Consider the following 17,115-nt stretch of genomic DNA (forward strand, 5'->3'; position numbering starts at 1 on the left):
GTAACATTTCCTTCCCCATGTCTGTGTTATTCCAAGGATAGCTGCTTATGCTTCTCATCATCATTTTGAATGGTTTGGGTTGGAAGGGACCTTAAAGACCACCTAGTTCCAATCCCCCTTCCATTGGCAGAGACACCTCCACCAGCACAGGTTGCTCAAGGCTTCATCTAACCTGGCCCTGAACAGCTCCAGGGAGGAGGCATCCACAGCCTCCCTGTGCAGCCTGCTCCAGTGTCTCCCCACCCTCACTGTAGAGCTTCTTCCTAATCTCCACTGCTCATAACTCTTGCAGACCAAGCATGAGCAGCCCGCTCCTAATTGCAGATGTCCCTGCTGACCGCAGGGGGGTTGGACTGGATGACCTCTGAAGGTCCCTTCCGACCCAAACCCTCCCGTGACCAGGACCCGTCTGTCCCTGGCGCTGCGGGGTCCCTGGCGCTACGGTGTCCCTGGTGCTGCGGGGTCCCTGGCGCTACGGTGTCCCTGGTGCTGCGGTGTCCCTGGTGCTGCGGGGTCCCTGGCGCTGCGGTGTCCCTGGTGCTGCGGTGTCCCTGGCGCTGCGGGGTCCCAGGCGCTGCGGGGTCCCTGGCGCTGCGGGGTCCCTGGCGCTGCGGGGTCCCTGGCGCTGCGGTGTCCCAGGCGCTGCGGTGTCCCAGGTGCTGCGGGGTCCCAGGTGCTGCGGTGTCCCTGGCGCTGCGGGGTCCCAGGCAGGGCGGGCAGAGCAGCCTGGCTACGGCAGGAAGGTAACGTGGAGCACTCTGCTTGTTCTTCTCTTTATCTGTGCTGCTGAAGGATGAGGCTGTGACACCGAGTGCTTCCCAACGGCCCCCAGAGCCTGACACCCCAGTGCTGGCCCCGGCAGAGCCCCATGATCCCCTGTTTTACCCTAGCTGGTACAAAGCTCAGCCGCGGCAGCCCAGCAGCCCCAGCTCCGCCCCGGCCAGCGGGCTGGGCACGGTAGGGCCTCCTGCTGCTCTGGACACCAGTGCCAAGAAGGCAGAAGCTGCGGCAGCCAGCGAGGAGAGCGGGAAGGAGAGTAAGGCCACCGCCGCCACCCCCAAGGTCAGTGCCGCCAACGCCGCCCCGCAGGGCCAGGCAGACCGCTGGCTGCCGGGGCGAGTGTGGCTGCCTTTCCCCCTGCATGCTGGAGGCAAAGGGCTGTCAGGAGTCAGAGGTCTGTCCTGCAGCAGCAAATGCTCTGCCTCTGTGGGTGGTGGCAGTAGGTGGCAGCTGCAGAGGAGCATGGCCCGTGGCTGCTTGCGCTTGGCCGAGAGGCAGGCTGCCCGTGCTGAGGAGCTGCTGCAGAGGCTGCCCCTGCCCTGTGCATCAGCTGTTTGCATGTGCTAGCAGCAGGCAGAACCTCATGCACCAGGTGGTTCTCATCCCCTCTGGTCACCACCTGCTGTCCCCCCAGTGCTGGGTGATCAGCCAGGGCTTGGCTTTGCCTTCTGCGGCTCTGTGGCTGTACCTGGAGGTGTTGTGTGGCTTTCCCATGGGAATGTGGAGCTGTGCTGGTACCCAGGGCCTTCTGGTGTGTTTGATTGCCTCTCAGCAAGCAGTGTGATGTCCTGGGGTCAGCTGCTGCAGGGAGATCCCTCCAAGGATTCTTGGGACTTGCTTAAAGGAGAGCATGAAGTCCATCTGCTCCAGTTGTGTGTCAGGCTGCCAGCAGTGTGATGGGAGGAGAGAGGCTGATGTGTTTGGCATGGGAGGAGGTTTTCCTTAAACCCAGAGTGTTGGAGCTGCTATAACCTCAGTCTGAATATTCCTTCTTCTGCCTGTGTGTGAAAATAGGACCACAGAACGTGATCAGGGGGCTGGAATGGCTCTGTTGTGACACCAAGGTTGGTAAAGTCCTTCCTGGGTGAATTCCCTGGGAGCTTCCCTGACTGTGGTCTGCTTCCCTGGGTCCTAATTTAGCAGCAGCAAGTTTAAGGTCTTGGATTAAAGGATATCATGGAAAAGTGCTGTGGGAACAGAACTTTCTCACTGCCCATCGTGGTGATGCCTCCTCCCTGGCAGGAGCAGACTGGTGAAGCCCTCTTCTTGTTTTCTCACAGGAGTTGTTAGCATTCTGCTTATCACTTTTGGCATTTCTTATCATACTGCATCATCTTTGGAATCTGACCCAATACATGATTTGTACTTTCATGGGTAGGAAATGTTTTGTTTTCCCATTCACTAACAGTTGAAAGAGTGTCTCTGCTGATGTTCCCACGTGGTTTGAAAGGATTTTCATTCCCTTTCTTCCCATCCAAAGCCATCATGCTAGTTCACTCCACAGGCTGCCTAAAGCATTCCTTCTTTGCACCTTCAGAATGCCACCCTTCAGCTTACTCCTGCATGGTTCAACACTGCATCTCCCTGGTCCAGAATGAAAAGAGACCTTTAGTCCCTCAGATACATGGGCTGATATTTCAGTTGCTGGGCAGCAGGCTGCAGCACCTCTGGGCTGACAGGAGATGTGAAGAGCCCCAAGCTTGTTCAGTCCATCAAATGTGGGAGGAAGATCTAGAGAGCAATGGTTGGCATCAGAGGAGTAAAGATCACAAAGCAAAAATTCACTGAACAATCCTGTGGGTGGGATTCCCACTGTGAGCAAGCCACCAGTGCTCCCTCAGGGGGGATGAGTCCAAGTCCTGATCTCTGGAGGTCCTCATGGGGTGCTCAGTTGGTCTCTTCTCAAAAGTAACAAGTGATAGGGCCAGAGGAAAGTGGCACCAGGGGAGGCTTAGGTTGGAGATTAGGAGAAATTGCTGCAAGAGTGGTCAGGGATTGGATCAGGCTGCTCAGGGAGGTGGTGGAGTTACCATCCCTGGAGGTGTTCAAAACTAAGCAGACGTGGGACGCAGTGCAGTGGTCATGACATGATGGGTAGAAGGTTAGATCTTAGAGGTCTTTTCAATCCTTACTGATTCCATGATGCTAGGGTTCCAAAGCTCCATGATTCTAGGGTTCCATGATGCCATGATTCTATGATTCCATGACTGATTCTGCAGTTCCATGATTCTGTCCACCTGGGCCTCTTGTTACCCAGTTTATTCCACCTGAGCCCTGAGCCTTCTCTGGTGGTGCTCACATTCCCCACCAGAGCAGTGCCTGCCTGTGGCTCTGCAGGGCTGGAGCTCCTGCATTTGGCCTGCAAGGAACTGCCAGTTAATCATCCACAAACAGACTTCTGATCTAATTTCCCTTTGCTGCCAATAGGTGCAGTGCTTTGATTCCACGAGGGCATGAAACATAATCAGGGCTGAGCAGTTTGGGAGGAGAAATCCTCGCGGAGTGGCCTCTGTTAATCTTCTTTTCATTAGGTTTAAAATTTTCTATTACTTGCTGGCAACCTTCTGCCACCTGCCAGAATTACCACGGGGAGAGTGCTCTCTGTATTCCTGCACTGTAGCTCTCTCTGCCCTGCTGCCTTCCACCTCAGCCGGTGAGCCTTCAGACACCTCTCCGTGAGACAGCTTGCGACCACACGCCCGGGAGGTCAGCGCTTGGCTGCGCTGGGGCTGCTTGCTTGTCACGTCAGTGTGCAGACAACGTGCACAAAAGGAGGGCATTTAAAACCAAAACAAGCCCCAGAGAGGTCACACTGTGCTGGTGGCCCCTGGCCCCCTGGCTTTCCACGGCTCTATAAAAGGTGTGGTGCCACATTCTAGCACATCCTGCTCTGGAGTGATCCCAGCAGCGTGGCAAATAATAATGTCCTCCCTCTTCTCCCCACTGGAAACTTGGTCTCTGCCAGTCTGCTCAGGTAAGGAAGCCAAGTCTTCACTGCAAGCCAGCTGCTTGCTCCAGAGAAGGCAGTCCTGCAGGGCTGGATCTAGAGGGAATGCTGCCAAGCAAGGTTCTCCCTCCCCTCCGGCCACCCAGTTTGCCCCCAGAGCAGGACAAGGGGTTGCAAATTTGGAACAATGTATTCACAGATTCATAGAAGAGTTTGGGTTGGAAGGGACCTTAAAGATCATCCAACTCCAACCACCCTGCCATGGGCAGGGACACCTCCCACCAGCCCAGCCCAGCCCAGGTTGCTCTGTTATCAAACCCTGGCCCAGGCTGCCCGGGGCAGTGGTGGAGTCTCCATCCCTGGAGGGGTTTCAAAGCCCTGGAGATGTGGCGCTGAGGGACATGGGTTAGTGCTGACCTGCCAGCACTGGGTGAACAGTTGGACCTGATGATCTTAAAGGTCTCTCCAACCCAAATGATTCCATGATTCTAAGAAGTTTGTCAACATCAGGAGCAAAGCTCAGCTCAGGAAGCTCCAAAGGTCTCTGCTCCCTGCACCATCTGTGTTTAGTGCATGTAGGGTCTGGGAGTGTGGAGGGCAAAAGCCAACTTGCTATTTACCATCCAGGTCTTGATGTCCTTGCACTGTGTCTTTTCTTAGGCAGAAAGCTGGGTGGGTTCACCTCTGTGCTGTGGAAAAGTCTGCAGGGTTTGACTGAGTGAGAAACAGATCATCTGTCCTCCGTGGAGTGGAGCCTTTGGAGCAGACCCAAGAAGCAGGCAGTGTGTAAGCCCAAATGGAACTCCCTCGGAAGCTTCTTCCTCAGCATCTCTTAAGACTGGCAAAACCCAGAGTGTTCCACCTGTAGCTGCAACACAGGGCAAGCACCAGGTGCAAGAGACTCAGACTGCATGATCTTGAAGGTCCTTCCCAACCCAAACCACTCTGTGGTCCAAAGCCTTCTGCGATTTGCCTTAGTGAGCTGGGGCTGAGTTTGGGTGGCCAGGCCTGAGGCCGCTCAGGCTGATGCTCGGTTGGCGGCCAATTCTGTCTGTGAATTTCCACTTTGCTTCTTGACTTTGTGCTTCAGCTGAGATTTAGTCATGAGTTTTTTCTTCCCCCCTCAGTTTTTCAAAGACCTGCAGAGAAAGATCAGGAAAGTCTGGACTGGATTGTCCCTCTTCTAACACCTCCTTCTCCCCGGCTTTTGAGCGTGGAGTGATTCAGAGGCAGCAGCGAGGAGTCGTGAGGGCAATGCATTCAGTCCTGCTTTTCAGACACAGGTTCCTCATAATTAATATGAGTGGCAAATCCTTCACCTGAAGTTTTGCCTCCCATAGTCTGCTCTGTGATTTGTCTGGTGAGTCACAGCTACCCTCTGATTTATGCACATGCCATTTATTTCAGTCCACTCGGTCGCAAAAAGGAGCTCCACAGTGACAAAGTGGACAAAATGATTTCTCTGGTTCAGTTGCATCCCAAGCCAGGCTCACCCAGACATTGCCATTGTGTGACACTCAATGAGATACTGAAGCCTGCCTCCACTCCTCCTCCAAGCATCCCTCATCCTGCTCAGTGTTACAGCGCTTGGGAAGGAAAACAGAGGGCAATCAGGAGAGATTTCTTAATCCTGGGGGAACTCTCCCTGCTTTCCACCACATCCTGGTGGGTTTGAGTCACAGCCACAAGAGCCATCTGTGTGGAGATGTTTGGTTAGTTATCACCCTGCTGCCTTCAGGCAGTTCAGGTGTTTGGTGCAGCCACAGGTGTGGGGAAAGCAGTGCTTGCAGTCCTGGGACACTGAGATGGATCAATAGTGGCAATCCCACTGGTGGTTGTTACTGAGCTGGGCATGAGCCCTTGTGTTGGGGTGTTGTGGCATGGCCCCTGCAGGCTGTCCTGACTTGTGAGCAGGAGAAGGGCTGGAGGTGCAAGCTTTGGTACCTACCTGGGGTTTGAAAGGGAGATGAAGGCGGGGGGGGGGGGGGATGGGGGTGCTGCATGTTCTGCCAGGAAGAGACAGGGGGAAAAGGAGAGGGACATGTCAAAAGCTTCCTTCTGAGAGAAACAAAGGCTGATGAGTGGATAGATCCAGGGGAGACTGCTCTGATCATGTAGCTTTGACACTCTCATGTATGTTGGACTCTGCTCTTGGGTCTCCTTCACCTCCCTGGAGAGTGGCAGGCCTGGGGTTTATGCCAATCTGCAGCTGAAGGCAGAGGCATGCCAGTGAGGGACAGGAATGGGCGGAATGCTACACCACTGTGCTGTTTGGGGCTGTTTTGTTTGAGCCTTGGCAGAGGGAGGTGGCATAAAGGAGAGAATTGTCTTTCTTTTGCTCAAAGGAGCAGTTAGAAGCTCTCCAACACCATTCCACCAGTTTCCACCACGCTGGTTCAAGTGGCTGCACCTCCACAAACCGTGGGAGAGGTGTGGATCCCAAAGTGAAATAAGGCAGCCAGGCAGTTTTGCTCTGGAATGCATTTGGGCTGCCTCAGGTTGGTATGGAGAGGCAGTGCAGTAGACATCAGCCCCCCCAAGTTAATTGTCATGTAATGGAAATCCAGGGCAGAGAGGCATCCCCTGCCCTTGGAGCGGGGAAATTCATTACTGGCCACTGTTAAGGGGGTGACACCTCTGGTGCTGTGACTGATGGGGCTTGTCCATGCATATTGGCTGCTGCCATGAGTTTCTGAGGCAGGCAAGGGCAGCAGCTACCTGAGGGAATAATCTCTTGATTCCTGATAATGATAATAACAATGATGATGATGATAGTGATAGAAAGGAAGACTAAAAGCTCCACGCCAAATAAGCAGCCTCTTAGCTTGAAACAATATTGTTGTGCTCGATGTGACAGCTGCCAGGTGGAAGCCAGACAGCCTGAAAATATGAAAACAAAAGGCTTGAGCTGGAGTTGAAGCTGTTCAAAAATAAGCTGTTGTGCTGCCTTGGTTTCCGCTACCTGCGAGCGCTGAGTGCCAGCAGTGCAGCTCTTGACATTTGAGGCAGGCAAACACAGCCTCCAGATCCTGTGAGGGCTTCAGGACCAGCCAGCAGCCTTCTCTCGTGCCTCTGCTTGTCACCATTAAACAGGGCAGCTAAAAGAGGGGAATTAACTTGAATTTCTGCCATTTTCTGAGGCTGTGTGTCAAGGGTCAGGGCTGGGCTGGCCAGCAGAGGGGTGCCAGAGGCTCTCCATGAACCTCTTTGCCTTCCCAAAAGGAAGAGAAAGGGAAGAAGGGAGAGAGACTGATGGGGTGGGAAAGAAACTAACCCAGCTGGGGTGGAAAGAAGAACAATGCCATGGAACAGAGACACAAACCAATGTGGAACCCAAGCCCTGATGGCAGTGAGGGCACCATTGGCACCACTGCTGCTGGGGGCAGGCACTGGGCAAGTCCCAGCCTGGACTCAGCAGCAGATAGGAACTGGATTGAGGAGCTGGATTCTGGAATTGGATTCAGGCACACAGGGATCAGGATGGAAGGCAAGTGGGACAGAAGCTTGAATTTGGGGATCCCTCAGCTCTCTCCTGAAGATGTCATCCATGGGCTGCAGTCCCTTGCTGGGCACTTGAGGGTCTCCTGTCCTGGCTGCTCCTCCCCACAGCTGCCACCTCTGCCTTGCTGCCCCCCAAGGTGTGCCACAAGCTGTGGCAGTGCCCTTGGTGTGCCCAGGAGCAAGTCTGAGGCAGAGGCTTTGTGCAGCCCAGCCCTTGGCAGGAGCTGTCCCCATCAGCTTCTGCCTGCTAGCAGCAGCCCCTGGCTGAGCCAAGCTGCCCTGAACTTCACAGAGTGCCTCAGTGAGCAGAGGCTGAGCTGGGGAGGGACAGCCCTGAGCAGGACCAGGGCTGGAGAAACTGCAGAGGCAAGAAGTTTGTCTTTCCACTGCTGCTCTCTCCAAACCCCACATTTTCACTCAGATTCTCACTTTTGCTCTCCTGTGGGGTGAGGAGGAGGCAGGGAAGGTGCTGGGCAGTTCATGTGCTGCCTCTGAGGGTGCAGGGCTATTTTTTTTCCTCTGGCAGCAAAGGTGATTTCAGAGTTCCTTGCCAAGCAGCCCTGCTTCATCTTCCTGCCCAGATGCCACCACTCACAGCCATGCTGAGGCAGCTGTTTGTTGGGCCCTGTTGGAATCAAATCATTCAAATGGTCCAGGTTTAAAAATACCTTCCTTCACCTCACCAAGCCCACAGAGAGCTGGTGTCATTCCAGTGACATTCCCCTTCCCAGCACACAGCTAAGAGGAGGGCTGAACAGATACCCAGTGGGAGCTGGGGTTGCTCAGCATCTCTAAAGGACTGGTGTGGAAACTCCAGCCTGGACTTTGCTGGTGGGGAAACCAAACCCAACCCTCAACACCTCCAAAGAATCAGTGTGGAAACTCCAGCCTGGGCTTTGCTGATGGGGAAACCAAATCCAGCCATCAGTCATGCAGGGTGTGCTTTCCTCCTCACTTCATGAGCTGACCTGCTGAAAATTCCTGGGGCTTACTGAAAGCATCTTCTGATGTCACTTGGCACCACAGGGGAAATATAAATCAAGGTGTAAGTATTCAGCACTCTCTCAGCATCAGCTTAATGGGATTAATGTTATCTGAGGTCAAGCCTTCAGTTCCTCCTTGTCACTGTTAAGGACCCAAATCAAGGGGTTGGAACTTGTTATTCCAGGTAATGTGGAAAACAAGCCCTACCCATGAGATCTCCAAGACTAAGATAAAGCTCAGGTAGAAGCTTGACAACAGTTACCTCATCATGCTGGACAGACACAATGGAGTGTTGAGTCTGAAGCATCTGAGAGAAGTGTGGCAAGGGCAGTGCTGTGCTCAGCACAAACCTCCTCCCTGGCAGCAGCCAGGATGAGACTGCAAGGATCTGGAATGTTAGGAGGAGAGGAAATGGCCTCAGGCTGCACCAGGGGAGGTTTAGGTTGGATATTAGGAGCATTTTCTGTACTGTAAGGTTTTGGCACAGGCTGCCCAGGGGGGTGGTGGAGTCACCATCCCTGGGGGTGTGGCACTTCAGGACTTGGTTTAGTGGCCATGGTGGTGTTGGGTTGATGGTTGGACTGGATGATCTTGGAGGCCTTTCCCAACCTTTCTGATTCTATGGCATACCTGCATTAGCAGGGGGTTGGACTTGATCTCCAGAAGTCCCTTCCAACCCCTACGATGCTGTGATCCTGTGACCTACAGAGGGGTTGGACACCCGAATCCCACTGACACCAAGGAGACCTTTCTCTCCTTTCTACCATTGAGAACCACCTCCTGGTTCAAAGAACCAGCTGTTCTCTGTCAGTCTGCATCTGAGATCCTTGTCCCAGCTCACTGTCTACTTCTGAATTGTGTGGGCTGCCCTTGGAAGGGGGAAATGGACTTAATAACGTGGGCAGAGTTGCTCCTGGCACCTTCTGCCTCGCTGAAGGAGAGCATCCCTCAGTCACTGCCTGACTCACAGCACAAAGACTGAAGTGTCTTTACTGAAGACACTTTAGGTGTGACAACAGAAGCCCAAAAGCCAGGGAATGGCCCTGGTGTCAGGTCTGTGCCTGCTCCACTCCTGCCTGGGTGTGATGGAGGTACCGCGGCCTGGCAGCCTGCTGCGTCCAGCGAGGCGCAGGCAGCAGAGGCATCACCCAGCCAAACCCAGTGGGAAGCTGCTGGAGCTCCAGCACTGTTTTGCTGACAGGGGAAGATGTCATCACAGCAGAATATGAAGGAGTTAACACATTATGAAATAAAGCCTTGGCAGTGAGGCAGACAAAGGTTGTTTTGTTTGAAGCCTGGTTCCAGCAGGGTTGGTTCACAAGGCAGTGTGGTCACCTTGCCAGTCAAAGTCATTACCTTGCGGTTTTTGTCTCCTAACATGTTGGGTCCAAACCCTATGAGACAAGCTGCTCGCCTTCAAGGCCCTCCAGAGTTCTTTGCCTCAAAGTGCAATGTGTGGAGAGGGGCTGGGTGGAAGAGCAAGTGGAAGTGCTTAAGGAAGCTCATCTTACACAGTAGGAGAAATGACAAGGTGGCTTTAGGTGAAAAAGGAGAAAACCACAGGAAATCCTCTTTCAAAGCTCTTGCCAGCCCAGGGTGAGAGTGAGGAGGGCTGTCCCGTGCCTGCACAGGATTGCACAACCCATTTCAAAATGACTCTGGGCTAGTCCAGGCACCCCAGCTGTCCTTCCAAAAATAAAAGGCAAACTTTTCATCATCCCAGAGGACTAATGAACCACCCCCACTCCTCCAGCTACCAAGACCAAGCGAGCAGGGAACCCGTTGCAGCTCAGAAAGTCTCGCTGTGGACTTAATGCTGATACCTGCTTTTGGAAGCAGGCTGCAGGGTTTGCATTCAGCACTTTCCCAGGCTGAGAGCCAGATCTTCCAAGATCAGGACTCAGCCAGCTGCCTGCTCTTTCTGCTGGAGATCTGGCCCCATGGGCTCAATTCCTAACAGTACTTCTGCCTAACCCTAGGAGATGACCCTTCTCTGCAGCATGGCTGAAAAGGCACTTTGGTAGTCAAGCAGGCAGCTGTTCCTCCCAGGTTGTTCACTATGCTCCTGCTCTCATCTGATACATGATAAGGTTAGCAAGGAAAAGGCATATTCTTCCTCAGCACCCCATTACAAACCCTTCCTGGGCTCTGTATTTTGCAGTGAGTGGCTTGGTGTGGCATGGTTTGATGGCCATGGCAGTGTCAGGTCAGTGGTTGAACTTTTCCAACCAAAGCAATTCTGTGATTCAGAGGTTAGCCCACACTTCCAGTATGGAAGCAGATTGTGAGTGTTTAACTAGAAGGAGTAGGGCTATTCCAGTTTAGAGCATCTGGGTCTGAGAAAAGAGAGCTGTGACCCCTAACTGGAGATCAATAAAGTACCAGGGAGCTACTTTTCTCCTCCCTCTGTGCTGTCTTGCTCGTTGGTGCCACGACACTTCACAAGGTAGTAGCTGGAATGAAGCCCAGTAGCTTTACCTTGAATATCCCATTAATCCTCACTAATCCCTGTGGCACATTTTAACACCAAGCACTCACAAAAGTCATCCATCCCCATGCTCCAGTTCCTCACACGCATCCCTGCTCCGGTGCTTGTTCCTGTCTGTTAGCATCACTGCTTTGGGAGCTTCCCGGGTTGGGCTGAGACTGGAAATGATTGAGACCTGTGGAAAGTCAGAGGACAACACTCTGACACTTCCCCTCTAATGAGCAGTGTCTTCACATCAAATAATCCTCCTGAGATCATCCTGAGGTTCCCAAAGAGAGGTGAAACCCTGCCCAGAGAAGACTGGCAGTCTGGAGCTCTTAATTTTAAGTGTGCAGAATAATTTATGTGCATATCCAGGGATACAGAGGGGGGGTGGGGAGGGTGTAAATTCCTCTCTGTTGCAAGTGAAATTGTGGGTTTGATGATGAAGATGTCAAATCACTCACTCTGATATATTTTAACAGGGTTTGTGATACCATCACAAAGTCAGGCTCCGTTCTCCGCCACAGGGAGCTGAAAACACTGCAACTAGCTAAATATTTCTGCATATTGCAGTGGCCTCCTAAATATTCAGCTGATCTTTGAAGTAGCAATGGTTGCTGTGAGGAGCAGCTGCAGCACATCATGGCCAGAGCCCCTTTGTTTCACTGGAAGTGCAGGGATGCCTCTAGAGAAACAAAAAGCAGCCTCTGGACCGGGATGCAAGCAGAAGCTTCTGTCTCTCTATTCCTTATTTATTTCCTGGCCTTGGGCTGAGGGAAAGGGAAAGGAAATGAAAGACTTCTTTTCTTTAAAGGAAAACTACAGCAACAAAAAACAACACACAGACCCCTCCCAAAAAAAAAAGACAACCAACCCACCCCCCAAACCAAACCAAAGAACCCCAACCAAAACACCAACCCCAAATGAAATCAAACCACAAAAACCAACCAGGGCTGGACTCTGATCTCCAGAGGTCCTTTCCAGCCCCTACCCCTCTAGGATTTTATTGGGGGAAAAAACACCCAAAACACAACACTACCAAAGAAAAGCAAAAACCCCAAATCAAACCCCCAAACCAACCAACCAACCAAGAAACAACCAAACAAAGCCCAAACCAAACCCAGCCCAAACCAACCCCAACCAAACGCAGCCCAGAACCAGCCCCGAGCGAGGCAGATTTCACGACAGCAGAACAAGAATCACTTTGAGTGGCACTGCACTGACAATGACTTCTGGCTCCAGTCCACATCAATCTGGAGGCCCAGCTCCACAAGCCAAGCTGGCTCAGGAGCTCTTCTCAGCAGGCAGCTCTCACCTCCAGAGCGATAAAACAACATTCCTGAGGTCCGGAGCAGGGCCCAGCCCTTTGCTCAGCTGTGACACGCTCTTTCCTCTGCTGATGCCCGCGGCAAGCCCCCCTCTGGCTTCCCTGCTGTTGGAAATCTGGCTGCCTCCCCAGATTGTCCTGCTCCCTGCCTTTTCCTGCTCTGGTTTGGGGAATCTTAAGGCTTTGAATGCAATTTGCCTTTTTCCTCTTCCATGCTTTTCAACCTCTCCTTCCTTTACAGACTGGTTCTGAGCCATGCCCCCAGGGCCAAGTGGAGGAAAGTCCTGTGAGCGGTGAGCGGGGTGACGAGCCGGCTCGTCATGTCTTCTCCTTCTCCTGGTTGAACTCCCTGAATGAATGATGACTCACTCTGGCTGCCTTCTGGTGTGCTGCTCCTCGGAGGGTCCACGAGTGCAGGCGGCCTGGCTGCACTCAGCGAAGGAACTGGCCTGGAAGGGGACATCTGAGCAGGTTTCATTCCCAGGAACTCAGCTGACCTCCACATCCCACCCAGCCCTTTGGGATGCCAGTCCTGAGAGGGGTGGGAGCGTGGGGACAAAGGGCTGCACCGTAGTCAGAGTGTTTGCCAGGAATTTCTTGTTTCCAAGGGGAAAAATAGCATCACTACAGCTGTGGGCTGAGCACTGCTAGTGTTTGTTTCTCACTTTTTGGGCACGTCCCTGTGTAGGTGTAAATGCTTCACCCGTGTTGGTAGTTAAAGTGCTGCTGTCATGCTCACTGGGAGCATCCTCTGCCACAGGAGAGTTTCTCCTCAGTGCTCTCTCATCGATGCTGATGGCTTCAGTGACACCACCATGTCCTTTGCACCCCAAAGCTGGTTTGGCTCTCAGCACCTCCCTGCAGTCACTCGTCCCCAGGGTACTGGTGCCTCCCCAGCTGCTGAAATCAGCTTTGTGTCTGAAAAGAAGCTCTACAAGTCACACTGAAAGTGACACTCTGCAGGCTCTGTCACTGGGGACAGGCTGGCAGCACCCAGTGCTGCCCAGGAGAGATCTCAGGTTGCTGGGAGTGCTGGTGTCGAGGGGACCAGGCATCAAGCTCTGCACTAGAGCTAAGCATGGATCTGTCCAGGAGCTCCAAGCCCTTTTAGCAGGGAACTGTAGGGCTGCACTGGGCCCCAGCAGGACTGGTGAGCCTGGAGCACCTGGTTAGGAGACTGTAAAGGGTCAGCCCCTGGCCACCCTTCCCTGCGGAGCTGAGCCACATCAACCCTCATTTGGGTTTGGTTCCCCTGGGAAAATGCTCCTGGGAGAGGTTTTGGGGGGCTGCAGAGGTGAGTTCCATGCAATGCATTGAGGCTTCACCACGAGCACATCAACTGGGGCTGCTGGAGCAGCTTTTCCCTGGGATTTGCTGTGGGGTGAAGGATTTATTCTCTCCCCTGGAGGATTTCCCCCAGTTCTTCCTGGGAAGTTTCTCCACACAGATTGCCACATCCCCAGTATCCCTGGGAGGGATCTGGCTTGGGCACGGGACAGGAGGAGCCAAAGCAGGGTGGAACCCTTTGGGGGTACAGAGTGGAATCTGCCCTTTTGGGGTGGAACCTGCACTTTTGGGGGTGTGGGGAGGATGAGCAGAGAGAGAAAGAAAACACAGAAGAGATTTTCCTTGCTGCTGTGCTGTGGCCAGAGGAAGCTGCTCAGCCCCAACTGCAGCTGCAGGAGCTAGGGACCTCCCTTGGGGTGCTGCTGATGTGGGAATCAGTAGGGCTGGGGTTGACCAGCTGGTCCTCAATCCTCTGTGCCCATCCCCAGGAGCAGCCAGACCCTGGCCAGCTGCATCCTGGGAGAACCTGTGGGGAGCTCCCGTGGGCTGGGAGGGGACAAACATCCCCAGGGCGGTGAGTTAAGGCTCCCTGCAGCTCTAGGTGGCCAAGGGTATGGGCGCCCCCCCCAAACCCTGCCCCAGTAAGCATGGAGGGAGAGGCTGCAGGCAAGAAAGTTGATCCAGCCAGGGTTACTTTGCAGCTTTTATTAAAAATATAAATATTAAACATTCTGTTACACAACCAAATCGACCGAGCGCTGGGGAGATGGTTTATTGTCAACATCTTTACAGGGGGGAGGGAGAAACTAGAAATAATCATCAGAATTAAAAACAAAACCAAAAGAAGAAGAAGAGGAAGAAGGGAACCCAAAGAAGTGGCTTTAGAGTAGCTTACAGAGATTCCCCCTCCCGCCTCCCTGCCCCCAGCAGAGACGTTATCTGCCTCCTGGGCACCACTGCTTGCTCACACGACCCCAGGCAGCGATGGCACGAGAAGGGTGGGGAAAGGGAGAAATAAATAAAGGTAGGGGGGGGTTAGGGAGGAGACTGTGGTGGTCCTGCACTTGGTACACGCTTGTGCATGCTAGTCGAGGGGGAGAGGCTGGTCGGAGTGCACCCTTCTAGGTTTAAAGCTCTATAAAAATAAAGAGATGAGCTCAGAGCAGCACGATGTAGGTCGGACGGTGTCGGTGTTCTTGTGCTAACTGCGGAATCTCTTTGGCAAGGCGGGGAGGGGCCGGCTCACTTCCCGATTATCTCCATCAGTTTCCTGTTGCTGTGAGCTTGCTGCGCCAACTGCTCGGCTCGGGCCATCTCCAAGACTTCTCGCAGGAGGTGGAAAGTCAGATCCAGAGAAATAGGGGGTTCCTCGGATCGCTTCTCCCTCTCCACAGCCTCACCCTCGGCTTCGCCCTCCTCGGGGGTTCCCAGCGAGCGCTCGGGCAGCTCCGGAACCGCCGCCCGGAAAAAGTTGCTGGCAGAGGCTTCGGGTTGTAGGTGGCTGGTGCTGATGGAAGAGGTGGAGAAAGAGCCAACGGGTCTCTTGTTGAGGTTGCCCAGGCGCAGGAAATACTCTTCTCCCATGCGGAGCAGGACGGGCAGAGTTTGCTGCTGCTGCTGCTGCTTCTGGAAGAAATCTGTCTGGGGCAGAGCCCCGTGGGCAGCTCCCGGGCTCTTGCTGAGGGCTCTGCACTCCTGGCAGGGCAGGAGGGCGACCAGCAGGATTCCCGTGGAGACCAGCAGCGGGATCTTCATGGTCGGGGCCCAAACCTTCAGAGGAAGACGGGGAGAAAAAGAGAAGGGGGACGGGGGTTTACACAGCCGAGCAGCGGCGGAAGGGACGGGGACAGGGATGCGGGCCGAGGGGACCCCTGCCGCCGCTGTCCCGGTGCTGAAACGCCACTCTCCGCGCCCCTCCCCACATCCTCCGCGTCCCGGCTCCACCGGCCCCCGCCGTCGAGGCAGCCGCCCCCCGCGGAACATCTCTCCCAGGGCTGTACCGGCAGAGACTCCCGGGAACGGAGCTGAGGGAAGAGTCCACTCGTGGACCCGCATCTCTTTACCCACCCGGGGGTGCGTGCGGTGCCTGTTCCCACCTTGCAAAAGCTGCCGGGTACGAGCGCTCGGTTCCCCTGGAGCCTTCCCCGCCTCCCACGGGCTGCCGCTGTGGAGCATCCCCCCGCATCCCACATCCCGGGCGCGGTCCCGCACCTACCCGGGGCGGTGGCAGCAGGACGGGACGGGGCAGGCGGTGGGGCTCGCTGGGTCCTTTTCCTCTCGTTCTCCCTCGGAGCCGGTTCCTGGTGAACTTGGGATGGGATTTGGTCCTAACGAGAGCCGGGGTGCGGGATTTTTATAGCTTCGACCCTCTCCTGGAATCACGCAGAAGTTGCTGACGCTCCTGCCAGCCCCGCTTGCGTGCCCCGAGCCGCTGCTGAATAAATCATGGGGGCCCCGTCGGAGCGGCGATGGGCCGAGTTTCGCTATCGCAACCCCAAATCTCACGGCCAATTATATCAACAGATATTTATCGCCTCTGCAGTGACGTCAGCCGGGCCGGGGGCTGGGGACCAGGGTGCTCCCCCCCTTCCCTTACACCCCATTGACAAAAATACTTGAATGAGATTTCCTGGCGGGTGCGTACTATCAGAGGTCACTCCGGGAAAACTTTCCACTCCACCAGCCCGGGAGGTGCCTTCATCCCCTCCCCAAACCCTCGAGGCTCCTCCGGGGAGGCTCCACGGGGCGCGGATCTTGCGCGGAGCCGGCGGCCGGGGCAGCGTTTCTCTCTCCCCCTTTCCCGCAAAGCTCTCAGCCGAGCCCCGATGTCGCGACAAAGCTGACACCTTCCACAGGCTGCCCCGGGCCCCCCCCACTGCCACCGGGAGAAAAGACGGAAAGTCACCGGGAGAGAGGACGGAAAGCCCCCGGTGAGCACCCGCCGGGAGCACTGGGGTGGACCGGAGGTGCTGCTGCCGCCGCTGCCGGGGCCGCCCCGGGAGCATCTGCCGGGGCAGGGAGCGCAGCCCGGGCACCGCTCCGCCCGCTCCTCCTCCTCCTCCTTAGGCACCGCCACCGGCTCGTCCCGGCCCTGCCTCCACGCTGCCAGCTCCCGCTCCCTGCTCCTGGCCCTTGCTTCCCTCCATTGTCTTCCTTGCCTTAGGGAGAAACTGCTCTTTTCCCCATATTTTTTCCCCAATTTCCCCTCTTTTCCCACTCCCTCCTCTTTCTTTTTTCTCCCTTTCCCCCCTTTTTTCTTTATCTCCTTTTTTCTTCCCCCCCTTTTTTCTTTATCTCCTTTTTTCTTCCCCTCCTTTTTTCTTTATCTCCTTTTTCCTCTCCCCCCCCCCCCCCCTTTCCCCTCCTTTTTACTCTTTCTCCCCCTCCTCTCCCCCTTTTCCTCCCCCATCTTTTTTCCTTTCCCCCTCTCCTTCCTTGCCAGCACTGACCTCCCTCACCTCTTCACCCCCATGGCCATGTGCTTTCCTCTCTGTCCCCTTCAGCCAAGTCCCAACCCTCCTTCTGAAGCACCCTCCTCTCTCCATGACATCCACATGCTCCAGACCATATTCCACCAGTGTCTCTAGTTGGGGTGCTTACCATCAGCTCTCCTCTTCTAGAAGGTGAAATAACTTCTGCCCAACGCCCATCCCACACCTAATGTGTGCTCTTCAGGTCCTGCATCTCACCAGCCTTGCCACTGCCTCCCAGTCCTGCTTCACCACTGTCACACTTGTGCCCTTCCCTGTAAGCTGGAAAATTGTGCAGAAAAATCTACTGGAGTTATCCTGCCAAGGCTGTTGTCAAGGGCTGGGGCTG

At 54.7% G+C, this 17,115-nt stretch overlaps 2 protein-coding genes across 5 annotated transcripts in view; one reads left to right on the top strand and one right to left on the bottom strand.

Moving 5' to 3' along the window:
- Positions 1–14,475, top strand: part of TRIM55 (tripartite motif containing 55) — a 27,972-nt gene extending 13,497 nt beyond the window's left edge. The window contains exons 9-11 of one of the 4 annotated variants that reach the window (XM_068162494.1): positions 793–1,062; positions 2,061–2,154; positions 12,251–12,342. In XM_068162494.1, coding sequence (XP_068018595.1) covers positions 793–1,062; positions 2,061–2,154; positions 12,251–12,261 — 375 coding nt within the window. In that variant the 3' untranslated portion in view covers positions 12,262–12,342. Of the gene's footprint in view, positions 1–792; positions 1,063–2,060; positions 2,155–4,387; positions 4,514–12,250 lie in introns of those variants that run through there. The other 3 variants (XM_068162495.1, XM_068162493.1, XM_068162496.1) reach the window with 3 other exon arrangements.
- On the bottom strand, positions 13,987–16,203 carry CRH (corticotropin releasing hormone). The gene is made up of 2 exons (XM_068162497.1): positions 15,512–16,203; positions 13,987–15,066 (listed from the first exon to the last, which is right to left on the bottom strand). The coding sequence occupies exon 2, from the start codon at positions 15,049–15,051 to the stop codon at positions 14,539–14,541; it is 513 nt and encodes a 170-aa protein (XP_068018598.1). The 5' UTR covers positions 15,052–15,066; positions 15,512–16,203; the 3' UTR covers positions 13,987–14,538.
- Positions 16,204–17,115: the final 912 nt, after the last annotated feature.

The sequence above is a fragment of the Melanerpes formicivorus genome, unplaced genomic scaffold, assembly GCF_026170545.1.
Source record: "Melanerpes formicivorus ecotype bairdi unplaced genomic scaffold, bMelFor1.0.p_v2 SCAF_65, whole genome shotgun sequence".
In the NCBI taxonomy this organism is placed as follows: Eukaryota; Metazoa; Chordata; class Aves; order Piciformes; family Picidae; genus Melanerpes; species Melanerpes formicivorus.

What these genes read in the sequence shown, in the direction of transcription:
- CRH (XM_068162497.1), bottom strand. Translation starts at nt 15,051, where the DNA reads ATGAAGATCCCGCTGCTGGTCTCCACGGGAATCCTGCTGGTCGCCCTC.